General features: G+C 40.4%; 1 protein-coding gene across 2 annotated transcripts in view; it reads right to left on the bottom strand.

The window, feature by feature from the left end:
- SSBP2 (single stranded DNA binding protein 2) overlaps positions 1–27,448 on the bottom strand; it is a 316,146-nt gene that overhangs the window by 13,732 nt on the left and 274,966 nt on the right. For both annotated transcript variants that reach the window (XM_077462453.1, XM_077462454.1), the window contains exons 6-15: positions 25,123–25,182; positions 24,968–25,034; positions 18,433–18,503; positions 15,766–15,833; positions 13,849–13,897; positions 11,051–11,086; positions 8,454–8,508; positions 6,206–6,276; positions 1,857–1,935; positions 476–504 (exon numbers count right to left, since the gene is read on the bottom strand). In XM_077462453.1, coding sequence (XP_077318579.1) covers positions 476–504; positions 1,857–1,935; positions 6,206–6,276; positions 8,454–8,508; positions 11,051–11,086; positions 13,849–13,897; positions 15,766–15,833; positions 18,433–18,503; positions 24,968–25,034; positions 25,123–25,182 — 585 coding nt within the window. The remainder of the gene's footprint in view (positions 1–475; positions 505–1,856; positions 1,936–6,205; positions 6,277–8,453; positions 8,509–11,050; positions 11,087–13,848; positions 13,898–15,765; positions 15,834–18,432; positions 18,504–24,967; positions 25,035–25,122; positions 25,183–27,448) is intronic.

Below are 27,448 nucleotides of genomic sequence, written 5' to 3'. Positions count from 1 at the left end.
GATTTACTAAAGGCAAATAGACTGTGCCCCCTGCAAGTGCAGTTGCATCAGAGCTTAGTAAATGAGGTGAGGCTTCCATATGCAAAGATTACCCAATCACGTGCAAGGAAAAAAAAAAAAAAACATTTTTGCTTGCACACGATTGGATGTTATAAGTCCGCAGATTTTCTGCTCATTTAACAAGCTTTGAGGAACTGTTCTTTTTCCCTTTAGTAAATCAACCCCTATGTGTCCCCCACTGAGTTAGGTTCACTTTGTTCCTAAGGCTTGACTTTCCAAGGCTTCATGGCCCTTGGTGGAGGGTTAACCTTTATTTAACAATAGGAGAATACACCTCTGTTTGCCTAGACAAGATAAAAACCAACATAAAAGATCCAAGCTCTTGTTTCAGAGTTTACATTTTTTGGAGGGCCATTTGTCTTTTAGCAAACATACAAAGTATGGCCCCATCACGCCAATCATAATATGCACTTACCTTGGAAATACTGTCCATGTCCCCTGAACCTAGTAAAAAATAAAAGATGGCAACACATTAGACACAACATTTCACCTACAGTCACAGGCGGACATGAATGTGGTACTGAATTTAGTGGGATATGCTAATTCTCATACTAATGGCCTGTCATTCTTTATAAATGCTAGCAGAGAAGTATACTTAGCGAAGCTCTCATTCTCTGCAGGTCATTGATGATTTATAATTATATATCAAGCTGACAAATGATAGAAGCTTTTTATTTATTTATTTTTTTTTATTCCTGAGGGCTGAGAAAAGGCTACCATTGGCACATTATCGTGACAAGAGATAATGTGTGCAGAAAGCACAAAGAAAGTTACCAGAATCACACAGGAAGACATACAAGTAGTCATAATGTGACAGCTGTATGTGTCAGCAAAACTTGTATTTTATCAGTTTTGGCTAGAAATGACAGCTGGCTTCTGCACGAACAGCAATCTACAGGCCTCCATATGTGGAAAGGTCGCAATATTTTTTCCTTCACTAACTATTCGAATGTAATCATAAAACAAAAGAAAGCACCTTACACTGGCATATACCGTACATTTGCGAGTGGCATACAAAATCTAAAAAAAACATAGGTTGGTGACCCAGGGTTAAAAAGCCATAAAGCCAATGAGATGCTAGCTGCTGTATTCTCTGTAGGTTCAGAAATCATTACGTTTCTACATACAGGAGGTTCTAAAAAGGTCTCTTGCACCAAAGTAAACCAATCTGGAATCATACAGTTCTACATAATATCCTCCTTTCGTCTTTAATACAGTTATCAATATTTTCAAATATGGTAAGAATACTTTCTAAGTGTACAATAATGGTGACAGGATTAAAATATTTAATTAATGACAATACATTCAATACACAAAGTAACATTAGGACTAGAGGCAAAATGGCACACCCGTTCAAATTATTGGGTTCAAATACATAATGCCGGGTACATAAAGACATGAGTTGAATCGTTTGGTGTTCAGAATCTTTCTTGAGTGGCCTGCACAGAGCCGTGAACTCAACCCTAATAAACACTTATGAGATAAGCTGCTGATTGCAAGCTAGGTCTTCATATGTCACATCAGTACCTTACCTCGAAAATGCTCACTTGGCTGGATTCCCAAAGCCACAATCCAACATCTTGTACAAAGCCTTTTGAATGGGATGTTCAACAAGCTTGTATAGCTCAAACTAAAACTTACCTACAACATCAATTAAATAAATTGAACCTCCAAAAAATGTTTAAAAAAGTTTTACGTATTTAAAATATTCCGAAATGTCTTCACTCATTATGGGCTGATAAAATACAAACAAAATACAGCAAATTACGTATCAATAAAGTTAATGAGAAACATACCTAATGAGCCATTTATATGGTGCGGTTCCATTCCCCCTAATGCACTCATTGGACCATCTGATCCAGGGCCCATGGGAAACTAGTAAAAAACAAAAAAAAAAAAAGATAAGAAAAGAATCGCAGGTAAAACGACTTCGCCATCATAAAGCAAGAGTCTGATGGATCAGTGTGCTTGTACTCTTTTCACTGATGTAGCCTTGCTCAGGTTTAGCTGAAATGCTCTTTTTTTAATTAACTATTACTTAAATTACCTTACTAATCTGATAATATAACTAAATGGTTGTGCCATCTGCATTTATCTACCATCTACCGGTGCTTCATAGACCGTTGACAATATATTTGACAATGTGGAGTTATTTCAGTATGTTATTGTTGGTCATGGTAAATTAGATGCAGTTGTTTTGGGCGCTTTCACTGCCGTGCCAAGTAATTCGAGATTAAAATGAAATCATGAAATCCAAAAGAAATGGGGCACTGAAAATGTAATTTAACGTACCACAAAGGGCAATACTAACAACCCAACCCAAAACTAAATATGCATATAAAATTTTATGACTTGTACACATGGTCGGACATTCCGACCACAAAATCCGTCTGATTTTTTCAGACGGATTTTGTCTGAAATTGGTGTTGCATACACACGGTCGGACAAAGTTGTGTACGATGGGACTACGTTGAGGCTAGTAGCCAATAGCTTTGGTATTGTAATTTGATCTGAGCATGCGTGGCACTTTGTCTGTCAGAATTCTCTACAGACGATTGGAAAAAGTCTGATCTGATTTTTTGGCGGAAAATTTTAGATCCTGCTCTCAAATTTTTTTCCGCCGGAATTTCTGACGGAGAAAGTCCGATAGAGCCCACACACGATCGGATTTTCTGACAATATAATCCGATCGGACCTTTTCCGTCGGAATTTCCGACCATGTGTAAAGGCATAAGAAGGTAAAAACCCTAAACAGAAGACATAACATTAACCACAGCCATGTGTATTATAAAAACTGCAATATTGTTCCTGTTCAAAAAACTTTTTTACATTATGCTTCATTTTTTTTTTTTTACATCTTGTTGCTGCTGTTTTCCTTCCAGCATTTTTAGCCACTTCCCTTCTATAAGCACTCACTACAGTGCCAGCTGCACATCTCTGTTCAGATTTCTGATATTGACAACAGTGGACCATGCCTGTGCATTATGTCTAGGTATGGCTGCTTGGAGTCTTCACCGGGAGGCTGAAGAGTATTTCCAGGTGCCTGGGTAATCTAATATGTACCCACATTTAAAAAAAAATATTACAAATCTTTACTTCCCACTCAAAGACAACTTTAAAGAGTAGATTCACTCTGGAAAAATAAAATTACAAGTTGGCAGCTACAAATACTGTAAGCCCCTGTACACACGGTCGGAGATTTCGACAACCAAATCCGTCGGATCTTGTCTGAAACTGTTGCATACACACGGTCGGACTAAGTTGTCGAAATATCCGATCTTTCAGAACGTGATGACGTAATTTCGTTACGATGGGACTACATTCAGGCTAGTAGCCAATAGCTTTGATGTAGGAATTTGATCTGAGCATGCGTGGCACTTGGTCCGATAAAAATTCGCTACACATGATCGGAGTATTTCCGACCGGCCCAGTTGGTCGGGAAATATTTCCAACATGTTGGAAAATTGGGTCCGACGGATATTCCGATGGAATCAGTCCGATGCATACCACACACAGTCGGATTATCCGACGACACGGTCCGATAGGACACATTCCGACGGATTCTCTGACCGTGTGTACAAGGGCTAAGAGTTGTTTTAATAAACATGCACTTACTAGTCCAAGGCTCAGCGCTGTTTTCACCTAGGCCAGTTCTTCACTGGTCTTTGGGGCTTCGGCACCATCATCTTGGATGTGGAAAGCCAGCTGTGACTTCCTGGTGCTTCACAGGCTGCTTTCCACTGTGCATGTGTGAGTAGCGCTGGGCTTTCTCAATAGATGTACTGCCTCTTGGAACTTGTCCCAGAGGTTGCAGTTGGGGTAAACCGAGCAGAAGTGGAGTGGTTACCTGTTAGAAATAGTTACCCGTTCCAAGAAAAAAATGAATGAAACCTCTGATAGTTGTAGAGGTGGGGGTAGGAGGAGGAAAAGTGGAACTTCCCTTTTTAGGTGAACTTTCACTTTAACATGTTTGACTCCATGTTCCTTATTAACAAACAACAAATTAAAACGTATGCAAATTCTCCCTTCGACCCCAAGCTACAAATATCAGAATATTAAATATTCTCCAGCATGTTGGATATTGGTAGCATTAAATATGAATTCAAAAGATACCTGGGCTGTCCAAAAGTTTTGGTGAGAGCTTGTGCATACTTTATTATTTGTTGTTGGTGCTATATATTAACAGACCTACTGTATGTGTTGAATTGCACACTTTTTTAAATTAAGTGGCATATAAAGATTTGTAATGTTTTAGAAAATTGAGTATTTATGTGATATCATAGATGTGATAACATATTGTAAAGCGCTGCGCAAACTGTTGGCGCTATATAAATCCTGAATAATAACAATAATAATAATGACCTAGACTAGGGAAATAAAAATTTTTGCATTTTGTTTGCAGAAACCAGAATTAACATGCAGCGTTTCTATTTCAGCACAGAAGATGTTCTGGGGTGACACCATTCTCCAACTTTTATACATGATACTCTTGGTGAACAGACTTTAATTCCACACTATTTTACTTCTAAATATATGGGAGGGCCTGAAAATTCTGTACTTAAACTAAGCATTTGAAGGAGTTTCCACTTTTCAAGAAGAAAGTCGGAAATCACTGTAGGCTGGTAGGGATCTCCATATTTGAGAACCCTCCAATCAGCAGTTCTTACAGTTCAGATGGAGAACTTAGTTAAGCTTAAATGGCACCTGTGGGGAGAGTGCCGAGGCTGCCATTGTTGAAAATGTTAGCTAACTGGCTTTGATGCCCATCCAACAAATTTTATACTTTCTGAGGCACATCCCTGGAAAGTTACAACCTTCATGCTTGCTCTGGATCAATTCTTAGCAATACATTGACTTGAAAACAATATGGTTGTCAGGTGTCCCAGCACTTCACTGGCTACTGGATATATGTCTTCTATCATAATAACTGACAAAGTGCAGATAAGAATGACAGCTCTAAACAGTGCCCTGCTCGGGGGTCTTGGTGGTGGGGCGGCTCGGAGGTAGGGGGGGGTTGGGGGTGGGCCCCGCTAGGGCTGACCTATGCTGACCCCCAGACCCCTCTTCCTTTCTTTCTCTGTTGCCCCCTTTGTTATCTCCCCCCTGTTCGTTCTAACCCTCTCCCGTTCCCACCCTGTCGGCCTGCCCGATGATCACCCACAGGTAGTAGGCCTCTGTTGGGCTCTACCCATTTAATCTGGAGGATACTCTTTGCAAACTATTGGAACCGGGATCATCTGTTTGAATCCCTCCTCTCGTGGGCTGAGTATTGCTGCCTGGGGGGGGGGGGGGGGGATTGATTAAAGATCCTCCCTCCACGCGCTAGGTTATATGATCTTATGAATGTGGTGCCGGTTTTCGTGCATTGAATGTGTTGTTCATAGGATGTATCCTGTGTATTATTAGCCTGTATACCCTGCTTATTGACCAGCTTCATTTGTTCAACAATGATAATTGTTATGTGTTTTTTTTAAATATAATAAAATCTTTATGGAAAAAAAGAATGACAGCCCTGGAGTTTCATGTTAAAAAATGGTGGCTCCAATACTTATATCCCAATATTTTTAGCTTAAGTTACTCTGTTACTAGTGGGAAATGGGCTACCTGCTTATAAAGTACAGGCACCTAGAGGCAATTCTCCAGCTGTTACAATAGAACTGAAGTCTGCCTGTTCCTTTCTATATCTTAACAGTGGGGGCTACACACATCACAGTGATAATCTCCCACCATGGCATAGTCTCCAACTACAGCATGCCATAGCAGTCACTGTGGAAAAACAGTGACACAGTTAATTAATTGGATCTGGACTACGAGAACCTGAAGGTATAAATATTCAGCATTAAATGGGTTTAGCCTTGTGCATGATTTGGTTTGCATTGATAAGCCCAGTGACACTATTGACATCAAAACTCACCTTAAAACTATCCTTCATATATGTACTTAATATTATCTGCTCCTCATGTCTTTCCAGGATTGCTACTAATAATTTCATACACTGCAATGTTTGTCCCAGAAGAACAACAAGGGGAAATTTCATATATGAAAGGTCTGGTAGGTTCTTACATTCTGTCAAGGGTAATACAGTTAAAGAATAATCAGTGACAACATGCTGACTAGGTGACTCCTTTCTATGATCAGTCCTTACATTAGGTCTGTTGGCGCCAGGAGGTACTGCGTTCATTAATGTGTACATATTGTCTCCAGAATTTGTAGAATCTGAAACATAAAAAAACATGGGACTTAATAATCTTACACCTTAAAGTAAGGTTTCATTTACACGTTACATTAAGAATTTGCCAGGGGCAAATAAAATATTACAAATATGCAAGTAATGCTTATCTAGCCAGCATCTTAGTATTACATTTACCATTTTCTTCTTTTTTAAAAGAGAAGCAGAGCCAAAGCTGTTTTGGCTATACCTCTGGTGTAGAGCACAGGAGTGCAGTTAGTTTTGCACTCCTGTGAACTGTTTTCAGCCAACAACTGGCTAAAGTCTGCTGTTGGCTGGCATCACTCAGTTGTCTGCTTGGTTCAGGCTCAGGAAAGATCCTAATCATATGGTGGGGATCTACTCAGATGCCTGGACCGGCACCTGGCTCAGCCTCTCAGCAATATACTGAGAGGCTGAGTTAGTCCCTCCTGCCCCTCCACAGCCGAGCGCTTCAGTGAACACTGGAAGGCCAGAGCAGAGAGTCGGTGACTTATAGTGATGGCACTCTGCTCGGAGCAGAGAGGAAGAAGTGAGCGATCAGCAGTGTGTGATCTCTCACTTCTCACTGCAGAGCTGGCAGGAGACAGATGCGGCATCAGATCCATGCTGCATCCACCTAGGCGAGTATAAATGTTTTTTTTTGTTCATACTTCTCTTTTAAATCAAATGGTCATATATGGGAAGAGTTTGTCAAAAGACATGCATGTTTTTATTGCAACTGAATATGAAACACGATTGACCATATAAGTGAACAATGTCAGAAAGGCATAAGTGTCATAATGGAAAAGAGGGTTTACATTTTCATCTGAGTTTCCATTTATCTTTTCTTATAGAATAGGAGTTGTACTATAATACTCCAGCAGTCCAATGTGAATGCCTCACTGAAATAGAGAAGTGTCTGGAATGCATTGGTTAGGAATCAGTGGACTCCTAAATTATTCATAGCCCTTAACATTTTTCACATTTTGTCATGTTTCATCCAAAAATGTAAATCTATTTTATTGGGATTTTATGTGAAAGACCAACACAAAGTGGCACATAATTGCGAAGTGGAAGGAAAATGATAAATGGTTTTCAAAATATTTTACAAATACATATGTGAAAAGTGTGGTGTGTATTTGTATTTGGCCCCCTCAGTCAATATTTTGTAGAACCACCTTTCCTGCAATTAAAGTCTTTTTGGGGATGTCTCTACCAGCTTTGCACATCTAGAGAGTGAGATTTTTGCCCATTCTTCTTTACAAAATACCTCAAGTTCTGTGAGATTGGATGGAGAGCGTCTGAACAGCAATTTTCAAGTCTTGCCACAGATTCTCAATTGGATTTAGGTCTGGACTTTGATTGGGCTATTCTAACACATGAATATGGTTTGATCTAAACCATTCCATTGTGGCTTTGGCTGTATGTTTAGGGTTGTTGTCCTGCTGGAAGGTGAACTTCTGCCCCAGTCTCAAGTCTTTCGCAGAATCTAACAGGTTTTCTTCTAAGATTGTCTGTATTTGTCTCAATCCATCTTCTCATCATCTTTGACCAGCTTCCAGTGCAATGGCAGTTTGTTGGATTTATCCTATTAGTCAGGAAAGTCAGGCCTGATAGTGAAGTAAAATTTTCTTAAAAAAAGGACTTGATAAAAAAATTAAACAGAGTCACCTTTAGTAAAAAGTAGGAGAGAGGAGATGCAAGGACTATGCTGTCCTGTGTAGTCCATAAACTATAAGAAATCTTTTTTTTTTTTATAAGAGCAGAGAAAATTTGATCTATCAAATGCCAGAAATAGTACATTAGTTACACATTTTCATATATCTTCTATGCGGTTTTGTTGTCCTCAGCAGTTTAGTTGATGTTAGCTTTGCTTTTTTTGTCACAAAATTGACTCAAACAGGCAATGGGGGTTATTTACTAAAGGAAAATCCACTTTGCACTTCAAGTGCATGTGGAAGTAAAGTCGCTGTAGATCCGAGGGGGGCATTCAAGGAAAATAAAAAACATCATTTTAGCTTGCACATGATTGGATGATAAAATCAGCAGAGCTTCCCCTCATTTCAGATCTACCCCTTAGATTTAGAGCGACTGCACTTTCAGTGCAAAGTGGATTTGCCTGTTCATAAATAACCCCCAATATCTTTTCTGTTTTTTCCATAAGGTCAGATATATTTAACACATGTAACTGTAATAACTGTACCTGCAGGGCTGGGCATAATAGGTGTGCCAGGCGGACCACCACCACCAGGAGGACCCTGCAGAGAAGAAGACACAAAACAAGTCAGCACCTGCAGTTCTATGTAATACAGAAAAATACAAGACATATTTATTGTGAGCAAATGGACTGAATTATAATGCCTGGGATGGCTGGCAATTAAAAGGTCACCCTTTTAAAAAAAATATAAATGAACATCTTTTTGCAGGTAAAAAAATGTGCATTATTATTTCTTTTACTTGGAGCCTGTAAAGAATTGACTCCTGCAGACTTATCAGTGTATCTGTCTGCTTGTACGGTGTATGTGCAGGCAGCTACACACTGACAGGAAGAGACAATCAATCAAGAGTGCCCTAGTAGTTCATTAAGAACTACAAGCCAACAGCCGCAATGGCTGTCAGTGCTTGTAGTTTACCATTCACAGAACTCTATGAATGAAGGACGCGGCCGGGAAGGTGCAGCCCCACTCGGCCAAGCTTTTTTTTTTTAAATAGTTTTTTTTTTAAATTATGATAGACATAAGATCTGTCACTAGAGGCAGAGGAACAGGAAGCGGCTGCAGGAATGGGAATATGGTACATGTTACACTCTAAAAATGGGTTGGAACATGTAACCTGTTCCCAAAGATGAACTTATCCTTTAAAGTTTATCTAAAAGCAAAAAAACATTTTTTTTAAGCTTCATCTATGCCTTATTGCAGATATATCCCTTTAGTTCCTGTCTCGCAGACAGAACAGGAAATCTTCAATGTAAGACAGGACATAAGTTGTGTGAATTTTTTTCTCCATCAACACAGACAGTGTTGACAGGGCAATCCCTCCTGCCGAAATACTGTGTTCTCCTGGCCGGTGAGGGAAGCAGCAGTGATAATCGCAAGTAAATTCGGCAGGCTGGTTGTACCCAAGCTGATTGAATGATGAACTTGGTGCATTCAGCCTGCCCACACACAGTTTGAAACCACGTTTAGTCCTGGCTGAAATAGTCACTAGGATAAATAGATTGAGTGAATCTCCTTGGTGAGGTCACAGACAGCAATAAAAACCTTACAGGTCCAAATCCTTCACCACCCATCCAAAGCTAAAAAAAAAAAAAAAAAAAAGTATCTTTAGGTACAATTTAAGCCTCGTTTGGCTGATCATTATTGGGGTTTGTTTGTGGGCGAACCTAGAGCACACTTGTTCTTTGCCCATGCAGAGTTAAGCTAGGCTCACATATGTGCTGGTCAGGAACGTGTAACTAATCATGCAAAATAACAAAAAAAAAAAGTGCTGCTCCTTAGCAAATGTGCGAGGGTTTGTAATGACACATCCACACACGCATGTCTTTAAAAGGGGCCGGGGACTTGTTTCCCATGGATACAGCAGCCCATTCAAATCAATGGGCTGCTGTACCTCTGAGTGCACACAAATGTGAACCTAGGCTAAAGTTATATGTTCACTAAACAGCAGCCCCGCCAGCTGAATGTTATTGCCCTTTGCTCCCCTCCATGCTGTATTTGGTGGCGAGGGCAAGGGAAATGTTCAAGTATTGGGAGAAAATGACTCACCCTTCTTCCTCTTACATGGCAGTGCTGGTGCTTAATGACTCCCCACTCAGGCACTCAGCTCTATGACATGGGGACATAGGAGTCCTCAGCCCTGGGTAAGCCCCATCTCACCCTGTGGACATTACAAAGGGCTGCCTCTCTTCACTCCCACTGTCTGAATGGACCAGCTTTGAGAGATAAGTGGGGCTGCCATTAAAGTGAATCTGTTGCTTTACCCTGCATGAAAGCATGTTGGAAGACTTAGCATTTTGTGACATAAGACTCTGTTAATAAATTATTGGTTAGGTCAGGGCTTAAATGCTCTCAGGAAAACCTCTTGCATGATAAAAATGCTTTACTCATCTAGAAAAGTATTTTGATATTTACTTTGTAAAATGGTGAAAAGTGTGTATGCCTTCATTTTTTTTTTTTTTTTTACTAATAATAAATATGCACTTTGGAAACAAATACATGAAACCCAGAAACAGCTTTGCTTTCAGCCTGCCCGAGGTTCATGAATGTCCCTTTTGTCTGGTTCTTCAAATATTTTCTCTGCCGCTAGAAACTTAGTTTTTTTTTTTTTCATGTTTTACCTTGTGACTTCACATTACTTAGTGTGATGAAAACAGATTTAAAATGTATACAAGTGGAAGCAATGATCCTATGGGCATAAAAATGTATGGTTTGTTTTTTAAGGATTATGTGCCAGTACATTTACTGGTTCCAATAAACTGACCACATTAGACTCTTCAGATTCTGAATACCTCATTGCTGCAAATGATTCTGAAGTACCTTTTAACAGTCGCACTTATTGCGGTAGATTGTATTATGAAGCTAAGCCTGGCTCTCCCTGCATCTGTGCACAGATTGGTAACGGTTCTTCAAACGAATATCAACATATGCATATTAAACGACAGACAAAACAGCCAAACATGGCTCAGATGTTCACTGTGCATACAATACACAAGGGCTCCTCTTAACATCTGGATAAGTATTTCTTTGACTAAATAAAATGTAACATCAATTCCAATGAGCAAACAGCACCAGATGAACTTACTACATAATTCCCAGGAGATGCAGATGAGTAAGGTATCTGAAAGCAAATAAAAATCAAAGTTACTCTTTTATTGCTCAGAAACAACATCTATTGATTGGTTTCCTTTTTGTATAATGTTGTTTGCAAGACATATTCTTCTTGTTAGACAGATTAGTTCTATGTGTAGTGCACAAATATTAAATGCTCATTTGCTTTAAATGTGAAAAAAACGGGAGTAGCTGCTTTTATACCAGGGAGGGACTATGTCTGAAGACACATCCAGAAAGAATGAAGATAAAAATAACGCTTAAAGCGGAACTAGAGCTTCCTATCCTTTTCAGCCAAGCTGCCATCTTGGCCTGTGTTTGATCTGCAATTGCCATGGTGTTGCACACATTATCAATTATGACACCAGACATACAATCGTTTGACAGTTTGGTTGAGAGCACAAGCCAGTATGACAGTTAGCATTCATGGCATGCCGAGAATGTAACGGTTTTATAAAACTGTTAAATCGATGGGTTTAGTTCTGCTTTAAGAATGAAGAAATAAGTGTTTTATTTCTAATGGTTTGTCCCCTATTGGAGATTTTCCATCACTTCCCATCCTGGGAAAGAGAAGAGAAATGTCCCAGTTAAAGGACAAAGAAAGCAATAAAAACCTAAAAATGTTTCTAACTTTGCTTGCTAACTAAAATAAAACCTAAAAAAAAAAAAAAGTTTTGACTAGACTTAGCAATTCACAAGGGACTGCTGTAGGGGAGGTCTGAGAGTGATCAGAGACTTTTGCCCATCTGTAGCCCTTCTCTGTCCAGACAATAACTACTACAAACAGTTGTTTTATAGAAGCTGGGTGGTACATAGAGACACAATTGGATCCTATTCTGCCAAACATATTTTAGTTGGTGTCAAGTGTTTACAAGTGAAGTTAAGCTGGCCAAAGATGTATAGAACATCGAACAAAAATTCTTAGGAAAAGAAAAGTCAATTTATTGCAAAATCAAACGTTAAAAGCAAACAAAATTATTTGAACAACATTTGAATGTTCTGAGAATTTTCTACGAATTTTCTTAAGAATGTTAGCTTGAAATTCTATCCATGGCCAGCTTAAATCAGTCATTCATAAATACTAGCCAGTATCCATTGCAACTCTGTCAGATTGTGCACTGAATTTACTTTTAATCTGGATATTCATCTAATTTAAAGGAGCAGTCCAGCCTAAGCTCGTTTGGCTGGGCTTCTCTATGGGTCACAGGAGTGCAATTCGTTTTGTACTCCTGTGACCAATTTTCAGCAGAGAGCGGTCTGAAGTTCGCTCTCTGCTGACGTCACAGAAATCGACGGACTGATGCCCGTCTCAGGCTCTCATCGATGTTCGTTCGCTTGGTTTAGTGTAGAGGTGCCGATGGGCGGAGAGGACCGATGCTGCATCCACCTAAGTATGAATCTGTGAAAAAAAAACATACTTCTCTTTCAGGATGCTTTTCCCCATCCTCCAGGATGATAATGCAACCTCATGTGCCATGCAACCTACAGTAGCTGTCTAAAAACTACAGAAGATTGTTGACTGGAACACTTAATACTTAAAGTGATATTAAAGGGCTTTGTTTTTTTGAATAAAACAGTTTATACCCAAATAAAAGAGGTTATACCTACCTGCTCAGTGCAACAATGTTGCACAGAGAGGTCCCTTACCTCCTCTTTGGCAGTCTCCTACCAGCACTGGCTGCTCATCCTTCTTCCAGGTACTCTCTTAGCAAACCATTTGCTATAGAGGCACCTGTGCGCTTGTGCTTCCAAGCTGGGCTGTATGTGCCCAGCGCTGGTAAGCCACAACCCCCATTTCCTCCCCACAGAAGTTTGACTGACAGCAGCAAGAGCCTGTTTCCCGCTGCTCTCAGTGTCTACTGTGAGACCAGGAAATGAGAGTGGTGTTGCAGCTGGAACAGTGCTGGATGGATGACAGGTGTCTAGGGATGGGGAGGCTAGAACAGATAATGGCAAAGAATGCATTCAGATAAAAAAAAAAAAAAAAAAATTATTTGAGTATAGAATCTCTTTAAGCATTATTTGTAATGACCCGTATATGCCTACAGGCTCATAGTTGTATACTTGTGGTGTAAGATAATCCTGCTAGTTTAACAAGATTTTTAGCAAGGGGGTGTTTGGTGATGTCACCAATGTGCTGCTCACAATTCTCCTTGCTGTTGAGAAAGTTGTGAGTGAGAATCTCCCTGCTTCGGCTTCATTTTATGAATCTGTGCTTTCTGAACCTCTCCTGCTGCTTAGTGATGATTACTTTACAAGTTATAAAATTGCCAGTCATCTGACATGAGGAAGAAGGGCCGCTCTCCTCTACCAAGAGAGTACCTCCAGAGAGAGACAGTGGGATCGATTTACTAAAACTGGCCAGTCAGCGTCTAACTCCAGCTTGTTCAATTAAGCTTTGACAAAAAAAAACCTGGAAGCCGATTGGTTTCTATGCAGAGCTGCACCAGATTTTGCACTCTCTAGTTTTAGTAAATCAACCCCAAAGCGTAGAACAGGGTTTGGTAAGACAGTACTGAAAAATGATCATCTTTAGGAGCCCACAGATAATACCGGTGACTAGTTCTTTGTCTTCTTGACTTTTCTGGCACAGCTTCCACAGTTCAGGCTCACTTTAACAGACATGTAACTTTTTACAGCAAATAAAGCAGATAGGTCTAGTGCAGAATTCACAAAAAACAATGCAGTCACCACAGTTTCAGATCATTACCAGAAGCAAATTAAACCAGCACTGAGAGAATCAATGTTTAATAAGATAATAGGTATCCTTACTGAATTTGCATTGCCAGGGTTGGGCCACGGTCTTCCACCTCCAGGTCCCCTAAGAAATAAATGAACAAGAATATATCTCCCAGCCTTCAGACACATCAGGTCATATATGGAACCAGAGCCTGCTCAATTCCCACATCATAAAACACCTCATTCCCAAGGAAAATTATCTGCTGGGCATACATTACTTTTAATATCCTGTACCATCATGTCATTCTAGAGGCAATTCATCAAGTATAGACATGGTACGATTCCTGCCGCACTCCCCTTCAACTACGAGCTCATTCATGACAGCAGAAAATTAACCTTTTGTGCTTTATTCCAGCAAAACAACCTAGCTCTGGCACATTCCTGGATTTCAAGTGTCAAATTTAAAGTGTGAAGATAGCAAACCTTCACCTTCAGCACTATTGTTGTATCAAAATTATTATGAGATTTCATTACCACAAAGAAAAGTTATCATTATCGTTGCAAATAATAAAAAATCTGCAGTTTAAGGGGTCAGACCATCCAAAACAGGTAATTCAGATCTTGAAGGATGTTGGTAAGTTAAAGAACCCCTGGCTTTATAATGCTAAATAAGACTGGGGGAAGAAGGGTTTGCAAAGCTGGGAACTATGGTGAGGAGATCTCATTACTGGTGTCCTCACAAATATTTTAACATTAACGTAATATATATTTAAAAAAAGTTTGAAAGGATTCATCCACCCAAAACTAACATTTCTGTTATTGGAAGAGGCTGGTGAGTTTATGCGCTAAAAGTAGAACTATAAGCAAAACCTTTTTTTTTCATTTTTGATAGAGCAAAGGACGATTATAGCCCATCAGATTTTTTTTCCACTATCTGTGTCATATTACAGAGATTTACCTTGAGTTCTTGTCTCAAAGCCAAACAGGAAGTGAGAAGAAATACTTGCAAATTAGGGGAATTCTTTGGGGACCCCCCAGGTCACCAGAACTAGTATCCCCATTGGAAGAGTTCCCCTCTGTTACATTTCTGGGGACAACCCAAATTTGGTGTTTTCTTTTACTTTCAATGATAATGGGAACAACAGGACAAATAGAGGGGGTGAATCTACCTAATGGAGGCACAGACAGCAACACTGATAGGTGTTCTAATCCCTCTCCACTCTATTTAAAACACAAAAAAAAGTTTTGGCTATAGTTTTACTTTAAGGCTATTTTTTAGGCACCGTGGTGAAAAACTCCCCCTACTGGTAGTGATCTTGGTAGGAGCTCCAAGACCACCCACAACAGTCTTTGCAACACGCAGGTGTGCTGAGATCTCCATTGGATTCAATCTTCCTAAAAAAAGTGTTATGCCCTGTACACACGGTCAAACATTCCGACCACAAAATCTGTCAGATTTTTTTTTCAACGGATTTTGGCTGAAACTTGTGTTGCATACACAAAAAGTTGTCTGAAAATCGGATCGTTCGGAACAAGGTGACGTTCGTTGCTTACAACGGGACTACATAGAGGCTAGTAGCCAATAGCTTTGGTCTCGGAATTTAATCTGAGTATGTGTGGCACTTGGTCTGTCGGAATTCTCTACAAACGATCGGAAAAAGTCTGATCGTATTTTGTTGTTGGAAAATTTTAGATCCAGCTCTCAAACTTGTTCCGTCGGAAATTTCCGACGGAAAAAGTCAGATAGAGCCCACACATGATCAGATTTTCCGACAACATAATCTGATCAGACCTTTTCAGTTGGAATGTCCGACCGTGTGTACAGGGCATTCGTTTATATTATGAACAATGCCACAGACCCATTATTGCAGCATGATGAGTGACACGATTACGCTAGTCATACAATATAATTGTACGGTCTCTACACAACCTTCTTTAGACTACCAAAACCATGCAATGTTAAAAGATAAAGCAGAATGCCAATTAGGCCATGGGTATGAGGTCACTTACATGTTCATTCCAGGCATTCCAGGACCACCTAGAGCATTGAGAGGTGGTCGCATTCCTCCTCCGTAGCTCTGTAATGATAACCAAGGGTCAGACTACCACAAAAACAAAACCAAAGAGGAAAGGAGAAACAAAGGAGAGCAAATTAATAACAGCCCAGGAATAGTCATCTGGACAGTGGCTGAATACACAGAACTAACAACAGAAAAGTAAAGACACTGTATTCGGGAGGCTTGTGCCGAATGCTTACTGAGGAATCACCCCACGTTGATGATTGACATTACCTGTGTCACGTATTAAAAATAGCTGAGGATGCAGAACTCTGACGCTTAAAGTGTACTAAACCCACAACAGTAAAATCAGTCTGTATATGCAATAAAGCATGCTTGTTATACTCACTGTGGAACCTAAGGGGTTAATACTCCACATTGTTTACAAAGGCTGTTTGATCCTGTCTTCTCTGATCCTATCCTTCTTCTACAGTCCCCAATCTATCTGCTGATAGAACAGAGCCCTAGGAGGCACTCTTGCACATGCTCAATTTGGTGTGTATTACTAGAGAGTTATTTTTTTCCGAGGAGAGTGCATGTGATCAGCACAAGGCCAGTTAGCACTGTCCAGACAGAGGGCCAGGGGTTTTTCAGCCTCACAGGACAGTCAGAGGAGAATGAAAACGCCTACAAGCTTTAACCAGATACTGATAGAAGTCACAAGATTGCTATATACTGCTGATCAAAAAAAGAGAAAAATTGTGTCTACATTTTTTAGATATTACCGTGGAGGGTTCCAGTAATAATGGGACCATCCATACTCGGACTTAACGTAAGCAGTGTGCTGGCAATTCACTGTTATTGGCTACTAGTTACCCACCGGCACACACAATACGGTCATTCCAAGTAGGTTAGTGCATCATGGCAAGGTGTAATTGCTCTACAATAGAAAGTTTTTCTGAGGAATGTAATGTAGTGACTTCTAGACTCTTGACATGCAGGTACAAGCAAAAAATATTCATAGAACTATATGTGTGGCCAAAGGTAGGGATAGATCTACCCTTCTAACACATCCTTGACGTAAGAAGAATACAGCTAGAGAGGGTAATCCCATTACCTTTGTCACAACATATTCACAAGAATTTAACTTGATTAAAAATATTATTTTGAAAAATGTACCCTTTCTGTCAACAGACAAGGAACTCGAACACCTGTTATAGTAGCCGGTTGTAGGTTTAGCAGTCAGTGGGCCAATACTTTGGGTGGCATTCTTTCTCCCAGTCTGTATCAGGGGTCTCAAGGGGCACATGGGTGTGTATCACAGGATCTTATGCCTGTGGCACGAATACCTGTTCTTTCTGTCACAAACATTCAAAAAAATCAAAAAGTATTCAGGTCTTCTTCCACTGGTAAGGATTTCACAATATGGGATTACATTAATTATGGAGTCAGTAAGGTGGTCTATTTAGTGGAGTGCACCTCATGTAATTTACAATATGTAGGTTGCACTTAAAGACCTTTGAGGACACGGATAAGTGAACTATAATGGGGCATCATATCCCTCTGATAAGGGACTATCCAATGTGTCCAAACACTTTAAGCATATCCATGCAGGTAATATGTCTACGTTTGCCTTCTAGGGTCTGGAAAGGGTTAAGAACTCACCCCGTGGGATGATCTACATTGTAGGCTTTTCGGAAAAGAAGTCTGGTGGATTTTTAACCTCCAGACCATCAGGAATTAATTTTCATTATGATGTTGATCTTTTTCTCGGTTTTTAGTATACTGCAATATACTTTTCTTGTTTTAGATTATACATTTTATTTATTGTGTTTATTTTGATTCATTTTGTTTTTCTATATAGATCCTTATTTCTTTCCCAGTAATCAATGTTACGACAAGTTTTGTAAGTTATCATTTCTTGAGAACCGCACACCTGCAGTAGTGTTTCTTGTTTATCCCAATTACTGACATCATCTAATTAGTGGAAGTGGAGTACATTATCTTTTTACTCTTTTTGTATATATATGTTGTGTTTTCTCATGGTGACTGTGCTGTGAACAAGGATTTTGCCGAAATGCGTTATCGGTCACTTCTTTTATATAGTCATGTTGCAATAAAGATTATAGAAGATTCCCAGGGGTGCCCACATTTTTGTTCTTATGTTTAAGCCTTTCTGCTGCCCTGGACTGCTACAATATAATTCAGTGGTACTACTCCTAGAATCACTGAAGATAGCTCAGATTAGTAATGTAAATGGCAGTGGACATACATGGCGTTATGAGCATAGATCTATACATATCACTGACTGTACCTTATACATTTAAGAATACCACACAAATAACTTTGGGTGAAAGAGGAGGCATGCTTAAAGGTGGCCATCTAATTGCAATCACATTATACACAGTTTCGCTTACAGCTTTCCATACACTGTTTCTTCTTTTTTTTGTTGAGCAGGTGAACAAATGAGATGGATGAAGGATATTCCCCTGTATTGTATCAGGAGCCGCTGTCAGAGTACAATGATCAATGGCTGGAGCTGCTGGTTGAGGAAAACACGTCCCTTTGACAGAAGTTAATCAAATGATCGACTTCTGTCAAGTGGGGATGGCCAAACGCTGATCAAAATTCAACCGGTCCCAGCTGAACAAGCCACAGTTACTATTAAAATAAGACATACCTGTGGACCAAGAGGAACCATTCCCCTGGGACCGCTCATTCTCTGCATTGGCCCGCCCATATTTGGATGACCTAAAAAACAAAACAACAAAAAAAGAAAATTTATATAAAATATTCCATGGTTTTACATTACTCAGCACAGCTTCAAATCTTATGGTTCTTGAGATATTTTATTTACTTTCTCATTGCTAATGCACCTAAAAAGCAAGGTTTCAGAAGCCAAAAGTTTTAGACATTGCTTAAAAGAGAACTATGCTCAAAAATTGGAAAATACCTGTAAATATCTCTGCTCATTTGATGCAAATTACCAAGGTGCAGATTGTGGATGAGATATTAGCCTGCAATTCACAGAAGCCCTAAAAAGCCTAATACTTCTAAGATGCTGGTTTCTAGCTTATTGATCACTTTTTTCTAGTTCGGAAAGTTTTTGTTTAGAAGATATGCTGTATTGCTTGGATGCACGTTTCATTTTTTTGGGGCATTATGTACCAAAAAAGTCCACTAACAAAGATGCACAGATTTTTTGCTCTCAAACTGAAGCCATTGCGGCTGGCATTGGCAGCAAGATTTTATATCAGACAACCAGAAAAGTCTTTTGAGGTGATGATAAAAAGATAAAATCAGGCTCGGTTCACATATATACATTTTGAACTGCATCTGATTTGCAGGACATGTGAACCAAACCAGTTTTCTATAGAGCCGGTACACATATGTCTGGGCTGGGCCGCAGTCCATTTTTAAAGAGAGCCCTGTATGTTTTTTCAGTCCGGTTAAGGTGGAATTTCAAGTAAAAATTTGCACCTGAATCGCACCTGAACCGGTAAACAAAACCGCATTGGAGTCCTTTTAAAAATGGCACTGAAACCATGGCCGGACATATGTGAACCAAATCATTAGAGACAGGTTTCCAGTGATTAAATGCTGCCATTTATATTTGTGATTTGAACATTTCCAAGCAAAATAAACATGTAAAATAACTCATGCTTGTTTGCGAATTGACGTTAATATCCTTTTTGATCCGAGGGGAAAAAAAGAACCTTCTTGTAGAACTACAATACGGGAATCTAATTCTAACCCTGTGGCAGAATGCTGCATGTAGTCAGAAGCTCAGAATTCTGCAAATAATTGTTCAAAATGGTTATCAAAACTGAGGTAGAGTAACAATAATCTGAAAAGGGTCAGAATTTAGGAAAATGTTGCTTTATTTAATTAACAAACTGCTGCCAAGCTCTAATTGGCTTGCAATACATTTACATTATATGGGTTGTGATAGGCTAAAACAACCATAACTGTTGGCTCTCCCCAAGTAACAGCATATTATAGTAAAGAGTTTGGTACAACGTACCAAATTGTCAGGTCACCTTGAGGCGAGGTGACAGGTGCACACCGTAGGGATCTGGAGTGCACCGCAAGGTTGTGGACCCTACGGCTGACTGCTGCATACGGGGGACAGATCCCACTGGGGTTAGAGCGTAAGATTCCCTGGGGCGCAGAGTCTAAGAGCCAGCAGGTGTTCACCAGCGCCTCTGGTGGTGAGGATGGACTTGGCTGCAACTGGCTCCAGGTCGCGACCCCCAGGGTCCCCCAGCTCACACCCACAGTAGGCAACAGGAGGATAGGGATGGTGAGGGACAAAGCCAAGGTCGGGGCCACAAGCAGACAAGAATAGTCGGGTACACGCCAAAAGGTCAGGATCACAGGCAAACAGGCATAGTCAAGACACGCCAAAGTCGGTAACGGAAAACAGTAGCAGATCACATGGCAGGAAACAGGAAGCTAACACACAAAGGAATACACAATGGTTGATCAGCCCTGATGGCCTGCAGTGCACAGGTTAATATAGGGCTCACTGATAGGGCCTGGGGTGGAGCCATGCTTAGAGGAGAGGTTAGAAAAACCACCAGGTGGAAGTGGCTGACCTCTTAGTCTGAAGACATGAGGGGAGGTAAGCAAACACAGGAAGATCACTGCATAACCATGACACAAATCTAGTAGTGTTGGTATACAATATAGAAGCAGTATATGATCATTAAAGCTGAACTCCAAGTATGGCTATTTTTACATAGTTACATTTATCCAGTTTGGACCAATGAGGGTGTGCATGTGCCATACCCAGCCAAACCATGCAGAAGTTGGAAATCTCTGTAGTAGGCGCTGCAGTGAAAGCTGCCAGCTTTCGATACCAATGCCATGAGGCTGCCCAGTTGCTTAAGTAAGCACATGAAGTCACTTTTTTGGCATTTTCTCAATGATTACTAGGTGTTCATTGTTTGCATGAGGTGGGGATTGTGACATCACTGCCCCTCCTCTCCACCTCATCCAATCAAACAACCCTTTGCATCCATTGCAAAAAATACGAAATGCTCTCCAAATATTGCCAATGCCAAGCGAGTGACCTTCTGTATCACTAAACAACAGGGTAGAAACTCACCAAGGGAGCTGGAAGCCAGCAGCAATCACTGTAGTAGAGGTGCCTACTTACAGAGATTTCCAGATTACATGGGGATTGGACAGGTATGACACATGCATGCTTACATTAGTCTAAAGCCCCATACACACTATCAGTTTTTCTATTGAGTTTTTCCTTCAGATTTACCAAAACCATATAATATGAGGTCAAACCTTAGGAGTTTCCATATCGTATGCAATCAGGCAGGCCCTTGCACTACATGGTTTTGGTAAACCTGAAGGAAAAACTCAGCAGAAAAACTGATAGTGTGCATGGGGCTTAAGCTGGACCAATGAAACTATGCAAAAAAAGCCTTACCTGGAGTTCTTTAAAGTAACAAAGGTTAGAATGTATATTGATAAATGTGTAGCTAACAAAATGTGCTCACAGGAACTACAGCCTAATGCCATGTACACGCGATCGGAATTTCGGCTGACTGATGAGAGCTTTTCATCAGAAAATGCGACCATGTGTATGCTCCATTGGAATTTAGCTGGCTGAATTCCTGCCAGCAAAAATTTGATAGCATGTTCTCAATTTTCCCGATGGAAAAAACTTTCTATAGGAAATTCTGATCATGTGTATACAATTCCGACGCGCAAAAACTCACACATGCTCAGATTTAACTACGAGACAGAAGCTTTTGGCTACTAGGTATTGAACTTTCTTTTTCTAGTCCCGTCGTATGTGTTGTACGTCACCGCGTTCTTGGCGGTCGGAATTTGGTGTGACCATGTGTAGGCAAGTTTGAGCGGAATTCTGTCGGGAAAACCATCAGAGCTTTTTCCGTCGAGAATTCCAATTGTGTGTACGCGGCATAAGAAAAGCAAAAAAAAAAGGAAGAGCGAGAAAGAATGGTTGAGGAAGGAGCACCTCAATAAACTTCCTAAGAATTCCCATGCAATATGATCCCAATGGATGTACTGGGAAGTAACTAGTATGAATTATTTTTGTTCGCTACAAGGCAGACGATATAGGATAGTCCTGGGACTGTATATAACAGAGCCAGGAAAGACCAGATGGGATCAGTGCTAAAATGGTATATAACAGAGCCTGGGCTTTCAGATTCTTTTCAATTGAAGGAGTCCTCTATTTTTTAACTGCCATTCCCTTACAGTGTTTTGCCAAGTGGAGTAAAAGAGGTGCACTCAGAATGAACAAGCAGTATGTAATCTGATTCTAAAGCAGCTCAAGCTGCTCTGTGTGCAACACTCACTTTCTACTGCTCTCAAGTTATAGAATGCTGTGTAAACGGCAAAAAATGGTTACTAGGAGTTATATTATATATTTCATTGAACATCCGTATGAAGAAAATTAGCAGTTAAATTATTTTTCTAAACATTAAGTCTTTTTTAAAATTGTGTATTAGAATGCATATGTGTTAACCTGCACAATACCACATTGAGCTGTTGGTGTATGTGCACTGCATCGCAAAGCTAAAAGATAAATGCAATAAAAAAAAAAATTTGTGCAATAATACCAAATTTATAAAAAACAGGACCCTAAAAGAATGAATATAAGCGGATACAGGAAGTGGATATTCTTTTCTAGAAACCCGACAACATTTTAAGCACTCAAAATGTTTATTTAATGCTACCCAACAAAATGTCCTGTGCTGGGGAGACCTTCATAAACATTCCTCCCTTGAGAAAATCCTGGCTATCAATGACTAGGTATTTGGGAACCAACAAGACTGATTCTCATTCATGTCATCACTATGTCAACTAGTGATCATATGCAGGCTGGATGCTTTTCTGACAGATAAGCCTGTAGATGAACACTGCCATCTTCAAGCTGCAGTGAGATTTGCAATGCCATTTATTTAATATTGTATTTGTCAGATTCAATTGCATTATTAAAAATACACTTATTCAAAAAAAAATAGCCTTATACTGTACAGTGCCTTAAAATATTCATAAACCTTGACATTTTCCCATTTTACAACCAAAAACGTAACTTGATTTTATTGCAGTTGTGTCATATCCTTTCCATTTTCGGATTATGGATTGAACAGTGTTCTGTGAGCGAATGTTTTATAACCTAACCCTGCTTTCAACTTCTCCACAACTTTATCCCTGACCTGTCTGGTGTGTTCTTTGGCTTTCAGAATGCTGTTTGTTCACTAAGGTTCTCTAACAAACCATGGAGGACTTCACGGAACAGCTGTATTTATACTGAGATTAAATTACACAGGTGGACTTCATTTACTAATTAGGTGACTTCTAAAGGCAATTGGTTCCACTAGATTTTATTTAGGAGCATAAGAGTAAATGGGGCTGAATATAAATGCATGCTACACTTTTCAGATATTTATTTTTAAATTTTATCATTTTCCTTCCACTTCACAATTATGTGCCACTTTGTGTTGGTCTATTATATGCAATCCCAATAAAATACATTTATATTTCTGATTGTAACGTGAAAAAAATTTAGAAAATGTCAAGGGGTATGAATACTGTATGTCCCTAAAAACATAAAAAAATACATTTGGTTATGAAATTATTAAGATTTAACCGCTAGCTGACCAGCCACCGCAGCTGTACTGCGGCAGCATGGCTTGGCTGTGCGAATCGCCGTTATGCTACGTCGGTAGCATAAACGTCCACTAGGGGGCGCTTGCGTGCCCCGCTTACTCCCTGAGCCGATGCGAATGCCCGGTGTTCTCGATCGCCGCTGGGCTCCCGCGATCGCTCGGGGCACACAGAGAACCGGCAGCTGTGTGTGCAAACACAGTTTCCGGTTCTCTAAGCAGTGAACCGACAGATCGTCTGTTCATACAGAGTATGGACAGCGATCTGTTAGTTTCCCTGCACAGTCCCATCCCCCTTCAGTTAAAAGACAACCTAGGATACATATTAACCCCTCCCCTGCCCCCTAGTGTTAACCCCTTCACTGCCAGTGACATTTTTACAGTAATCAATGCAATTTTAATCACGCTGATCGCTGTATTAATGGCAATAGTCTCAAAAATGTGTCAAAATTGTCTGCCATAATGTCGCAGTCACAATAAAAATCACTGATCGCCGCCATTACTAGTAAAAAAAAAAAGATTAATAAAAATGCCATAAACCTATCCCCTATTTTGTAGACGCTATAACTTTTGCGCAAACCAATCAATATACGCTTATTTCATTTTTTTTTTTACCAAAAACATGTAGAAGAATACGTATCGGTCTAAATTGAGGAAAAATAATGTTTTTTTAAAATATATTTTTGGGGGATATTTATTATAACAAAAAGTTAAAAATAATGCGTTTTTGTTTTCACAATTGTCGCTCTTTTTTTGTTTATAGCGCAGAAAATAAAAACAGCAGAGGTGATCAAATACCACCAAAAGAAAGCTCTATTTATGAGGAAAAAAAGGAGCCATGTTGCACGACCGCGCAATTTTCAGTTAAAGCGACGCAGTGCCGAAATCGCAAAAAGCGGTCTGGTCTTTGGCCAGCCAAATGGTCTGGGGCTTAAGTGGTCAATGGACACATGCTGGTTCTGATAAATTTAGCCTGGCATCTAAGCATCAATTACTTATGCTCAAAAGGGTTAAAATGCATACAGAATAGCAGGAGAAAACGTGCCTCAGGGCATAAAAAGCTAGTTGAAGATGTAGAATAATACACCCAGGTGTGAATGGGTCCCAGCGCATCATTTTGACACAGCAGCCTTGCAACAGTTAGTGGAAGCATCACCTTGGATCGGGATGACGCAGCACAGCGATGAATGGCAGAGTGACTCACATACTGCACACAAAGCAATGAGCGGAGACCAGGATCCACTCAAAATATCCATCAAATCAAGTCACTTTCTAGTTTACAGTCAGAAAATGCTACTGTCAAATACCATTACCTTTTATGGAAATGATTTGTTAAATACTATACAAAAAAAAATCAATATTCATTGCCTGTTTTTGTAATAGAGGTTAAACACTTGATATTATGTTGAGCCTTGAATCTCCGCATAAGCAGAGTAGATTAGCCTGATGGTCTGCTTAATAAAATGCATCAGCCAACTCCAGCTGATAATTGCAACCAATTAAAAATATTGCAAATAATATATACAGTAATTATAGCAAGCAGTTACATCTCATCACCTTGCTGTCTTGAAGGGTCCATCCCACTGGGAAGTAACGTCTGGCTTCCAGGAACACCCCCAAGTCCCTGGACAATAGAATATGCTTGTTACACAAAGAAGTTATTTCAAATACAGCCCCCGTTATAGTCTTTAGGGAGGTAAAATAAGAGTTACCTGATTAGGTATTCTTAAGGGGGGCCGTGGACCACCTGGATAACGAGGAGACATGAAAGGCTAAAAAAAAAAGAAAGAAAAAGTTTAGAACAATTATGAAATGACAGTATGCTTATCATTTTGTTTGGACTTCGTTAGAATCTATAGCCAATACAATTACAGGCATACCCCACTTTTAAGTACACAATGGGGTTTATTTACTAAAGCTAGAAAGTGCAAAATCAGGCTCACTTCTGCATAGAAACCAATGAGCTTCCAGGTTTTATTACCAAAGCTGAATTGAACAAGCTGAGATTAGAAGCTCATTGGTTTCTATGCAGAAGTGAGCCCGATTTTGCCCTTTCTAGCTTTAGTAAATAAACCCCATTGTATACTTAAAAGTGGGGTATGCCTGTATATATGTTTTGTATCTTGACTATCAAAAGTATCCATTTAGGTTAAACCATTCAGATTCCAAATGTAATTACCATATTTATCTGCATATAACACGCACAGGTGTATTACACGCACAATCATTTTAAGAGGGAAGTTTCAGGGGAAAAAAAATGTAATTTTGCAGCCTCACCAGTTCACATCAATGCAGCCTCACCACTGTCATCAATGAAGCAGCCTCACCATCAGCGCAGCCTGATCGGATTCCCATCTGCAGCCTAGAGGGGAGGGGGGGGGGGTGGGGGGGTGGGATGAGCGCCGGCAGAATACATACAGTGAGAATCTCCCATGATAGACAGAACAGTGGTCCAATGGCGGCCCAGGAGATGGGACTTCCTATTACAGAGGCCGCCAAGTAAACAGGAGATTCTCACTGTAGGTAATCTGATGGCACTCGTCCTGCCCCCTCCCTGTCCCCTCCGAGGCAGCTAAAATTGAAGTACTGGCGTATAACACGCACGCGATATTTGCACCCGATTTTCATGGTGAACAAGTGAGTGTTATACGCCAATAAATACAGTATATAATCTGACCTTACATTATGGTGTCTGAGCCCATTAATAATCATATTTTTATGAATAGTGTTATCAATGTAAAAAAACGGATCTCTCTGATGAGGGACCGAAGTGCTGAAATTTGTTCTGATGAATGCTTTTCAACAAATAAGACTCTATAATGGGCATCACTAAATGGTGGACCACTGTCCGAATCCGGACCCAGTCAATGTCTCATTCAGGCCCCTTGCAGTCCCACACTTTAGGAGTCTTTCAGCCCACAGCCATCACCATTGCCATTCTTACAGAGCTGACAGCTGGAGGCAGGACAGCTCTGGACAGAGGGCGCGGGCTGCCCGAGTTAGGAAGCAGGTGATTGGTTGTGAGGATGCAAGGCGGTCCTCACACAAACATGTTATTCAGACCTCTGCTGGAAGAATATTTTACTGACTGGACCTCCGTGAATTTGAATTCAATACTCCTGCTCCATAATGGTAAAAAATACAATTAAATGTATTCACATACAGGCCGGCTATCTAAAATAACATCTAACCAGAAGTAGATTCTCCTTCTGAGATGTTCATTTGCTTACATTTCCCGGGGCACATTGTCTTAAAGTGGACCTAAAGTCTCAATACAAGTGCTCTTTTTAAATGCCACTAATGCCACAAAGCAAAAGTTTCAGTTTAGGGGAGCTTCTACCCCCCTGCTAATTTGTACTGCACCAAGGAAAACCCCTAATTGTTTTTTCATTTTACTTCACATAGGACAGCTCCTTCTGCTGCTGCAAGCGGCTGACCCTACACAGGGATTGCCTTTTCTGACATCCATGTCTTCATATCTGCAGTTTTTTGCACACATTCCTCCATGATCTTATTATCCATGCTGCCATCGCAACAGGTTTTTTGGAGTCCATGAGGAGCTGCTCGGGGCGACATTCTTTTCTGTGTCCATGGGGACTTAGGACCTAGAGTCAGGGACCCCGTATCAGATCAGCTTGACCAACATCTGTGTACAGCATCTGATCCAGACCTCATAGGATCTTGATCCTTTCTGACCCACTGTCGTACGACATGTGTGTCCATCCCAGTCGGTAAGGCCTCTTTCACACGGGGCGGATCAGTAATGATCCGCCCCGTGAAGATCCGCTCGCTCAGCGGGGATCGCTCCGTTGTCCCCGCTGAGCTGGCTGCGGACAGGGCGGTCTCCGCACACTGTGCGGGGACCGCCCTGTCAGCTCTCCGCTCTCCTCTATGGGGATCGGACGAGCACGGACCGTGTGTCCGTGTTCGTCCGATCCGCTCTGCAGACGGATAGAAAAATAGGATTTTCCTCCGTCTGCAGAATCGGACTGTTGCGGAGGCGGACGAAATCGGGTGTCTGCGGATGCTCATCCGCAG

This window comes from Lithobates pipiens, unplaced genomic scaffold (assembly GCF_037356315.1).
Source record: "Lithobates pipiens isolate NorthernLeopardFrog02 unplaced genomic scaffold, aLitPip1_a1.2 Scaffold_3, whole genome shotgun sequence".
Classification (NCBI taxonomy): domain Eukaryota; kingdom Metazoa; phylum Chordata; class Amphibia; order Anura; family Ranidae; genus Lithobates; species Lithobates pipiens.
Note: the sequence above shows the minus strand (reverse complement) of the source record. Positions and strands in the feature narration are given on the sequence as shown.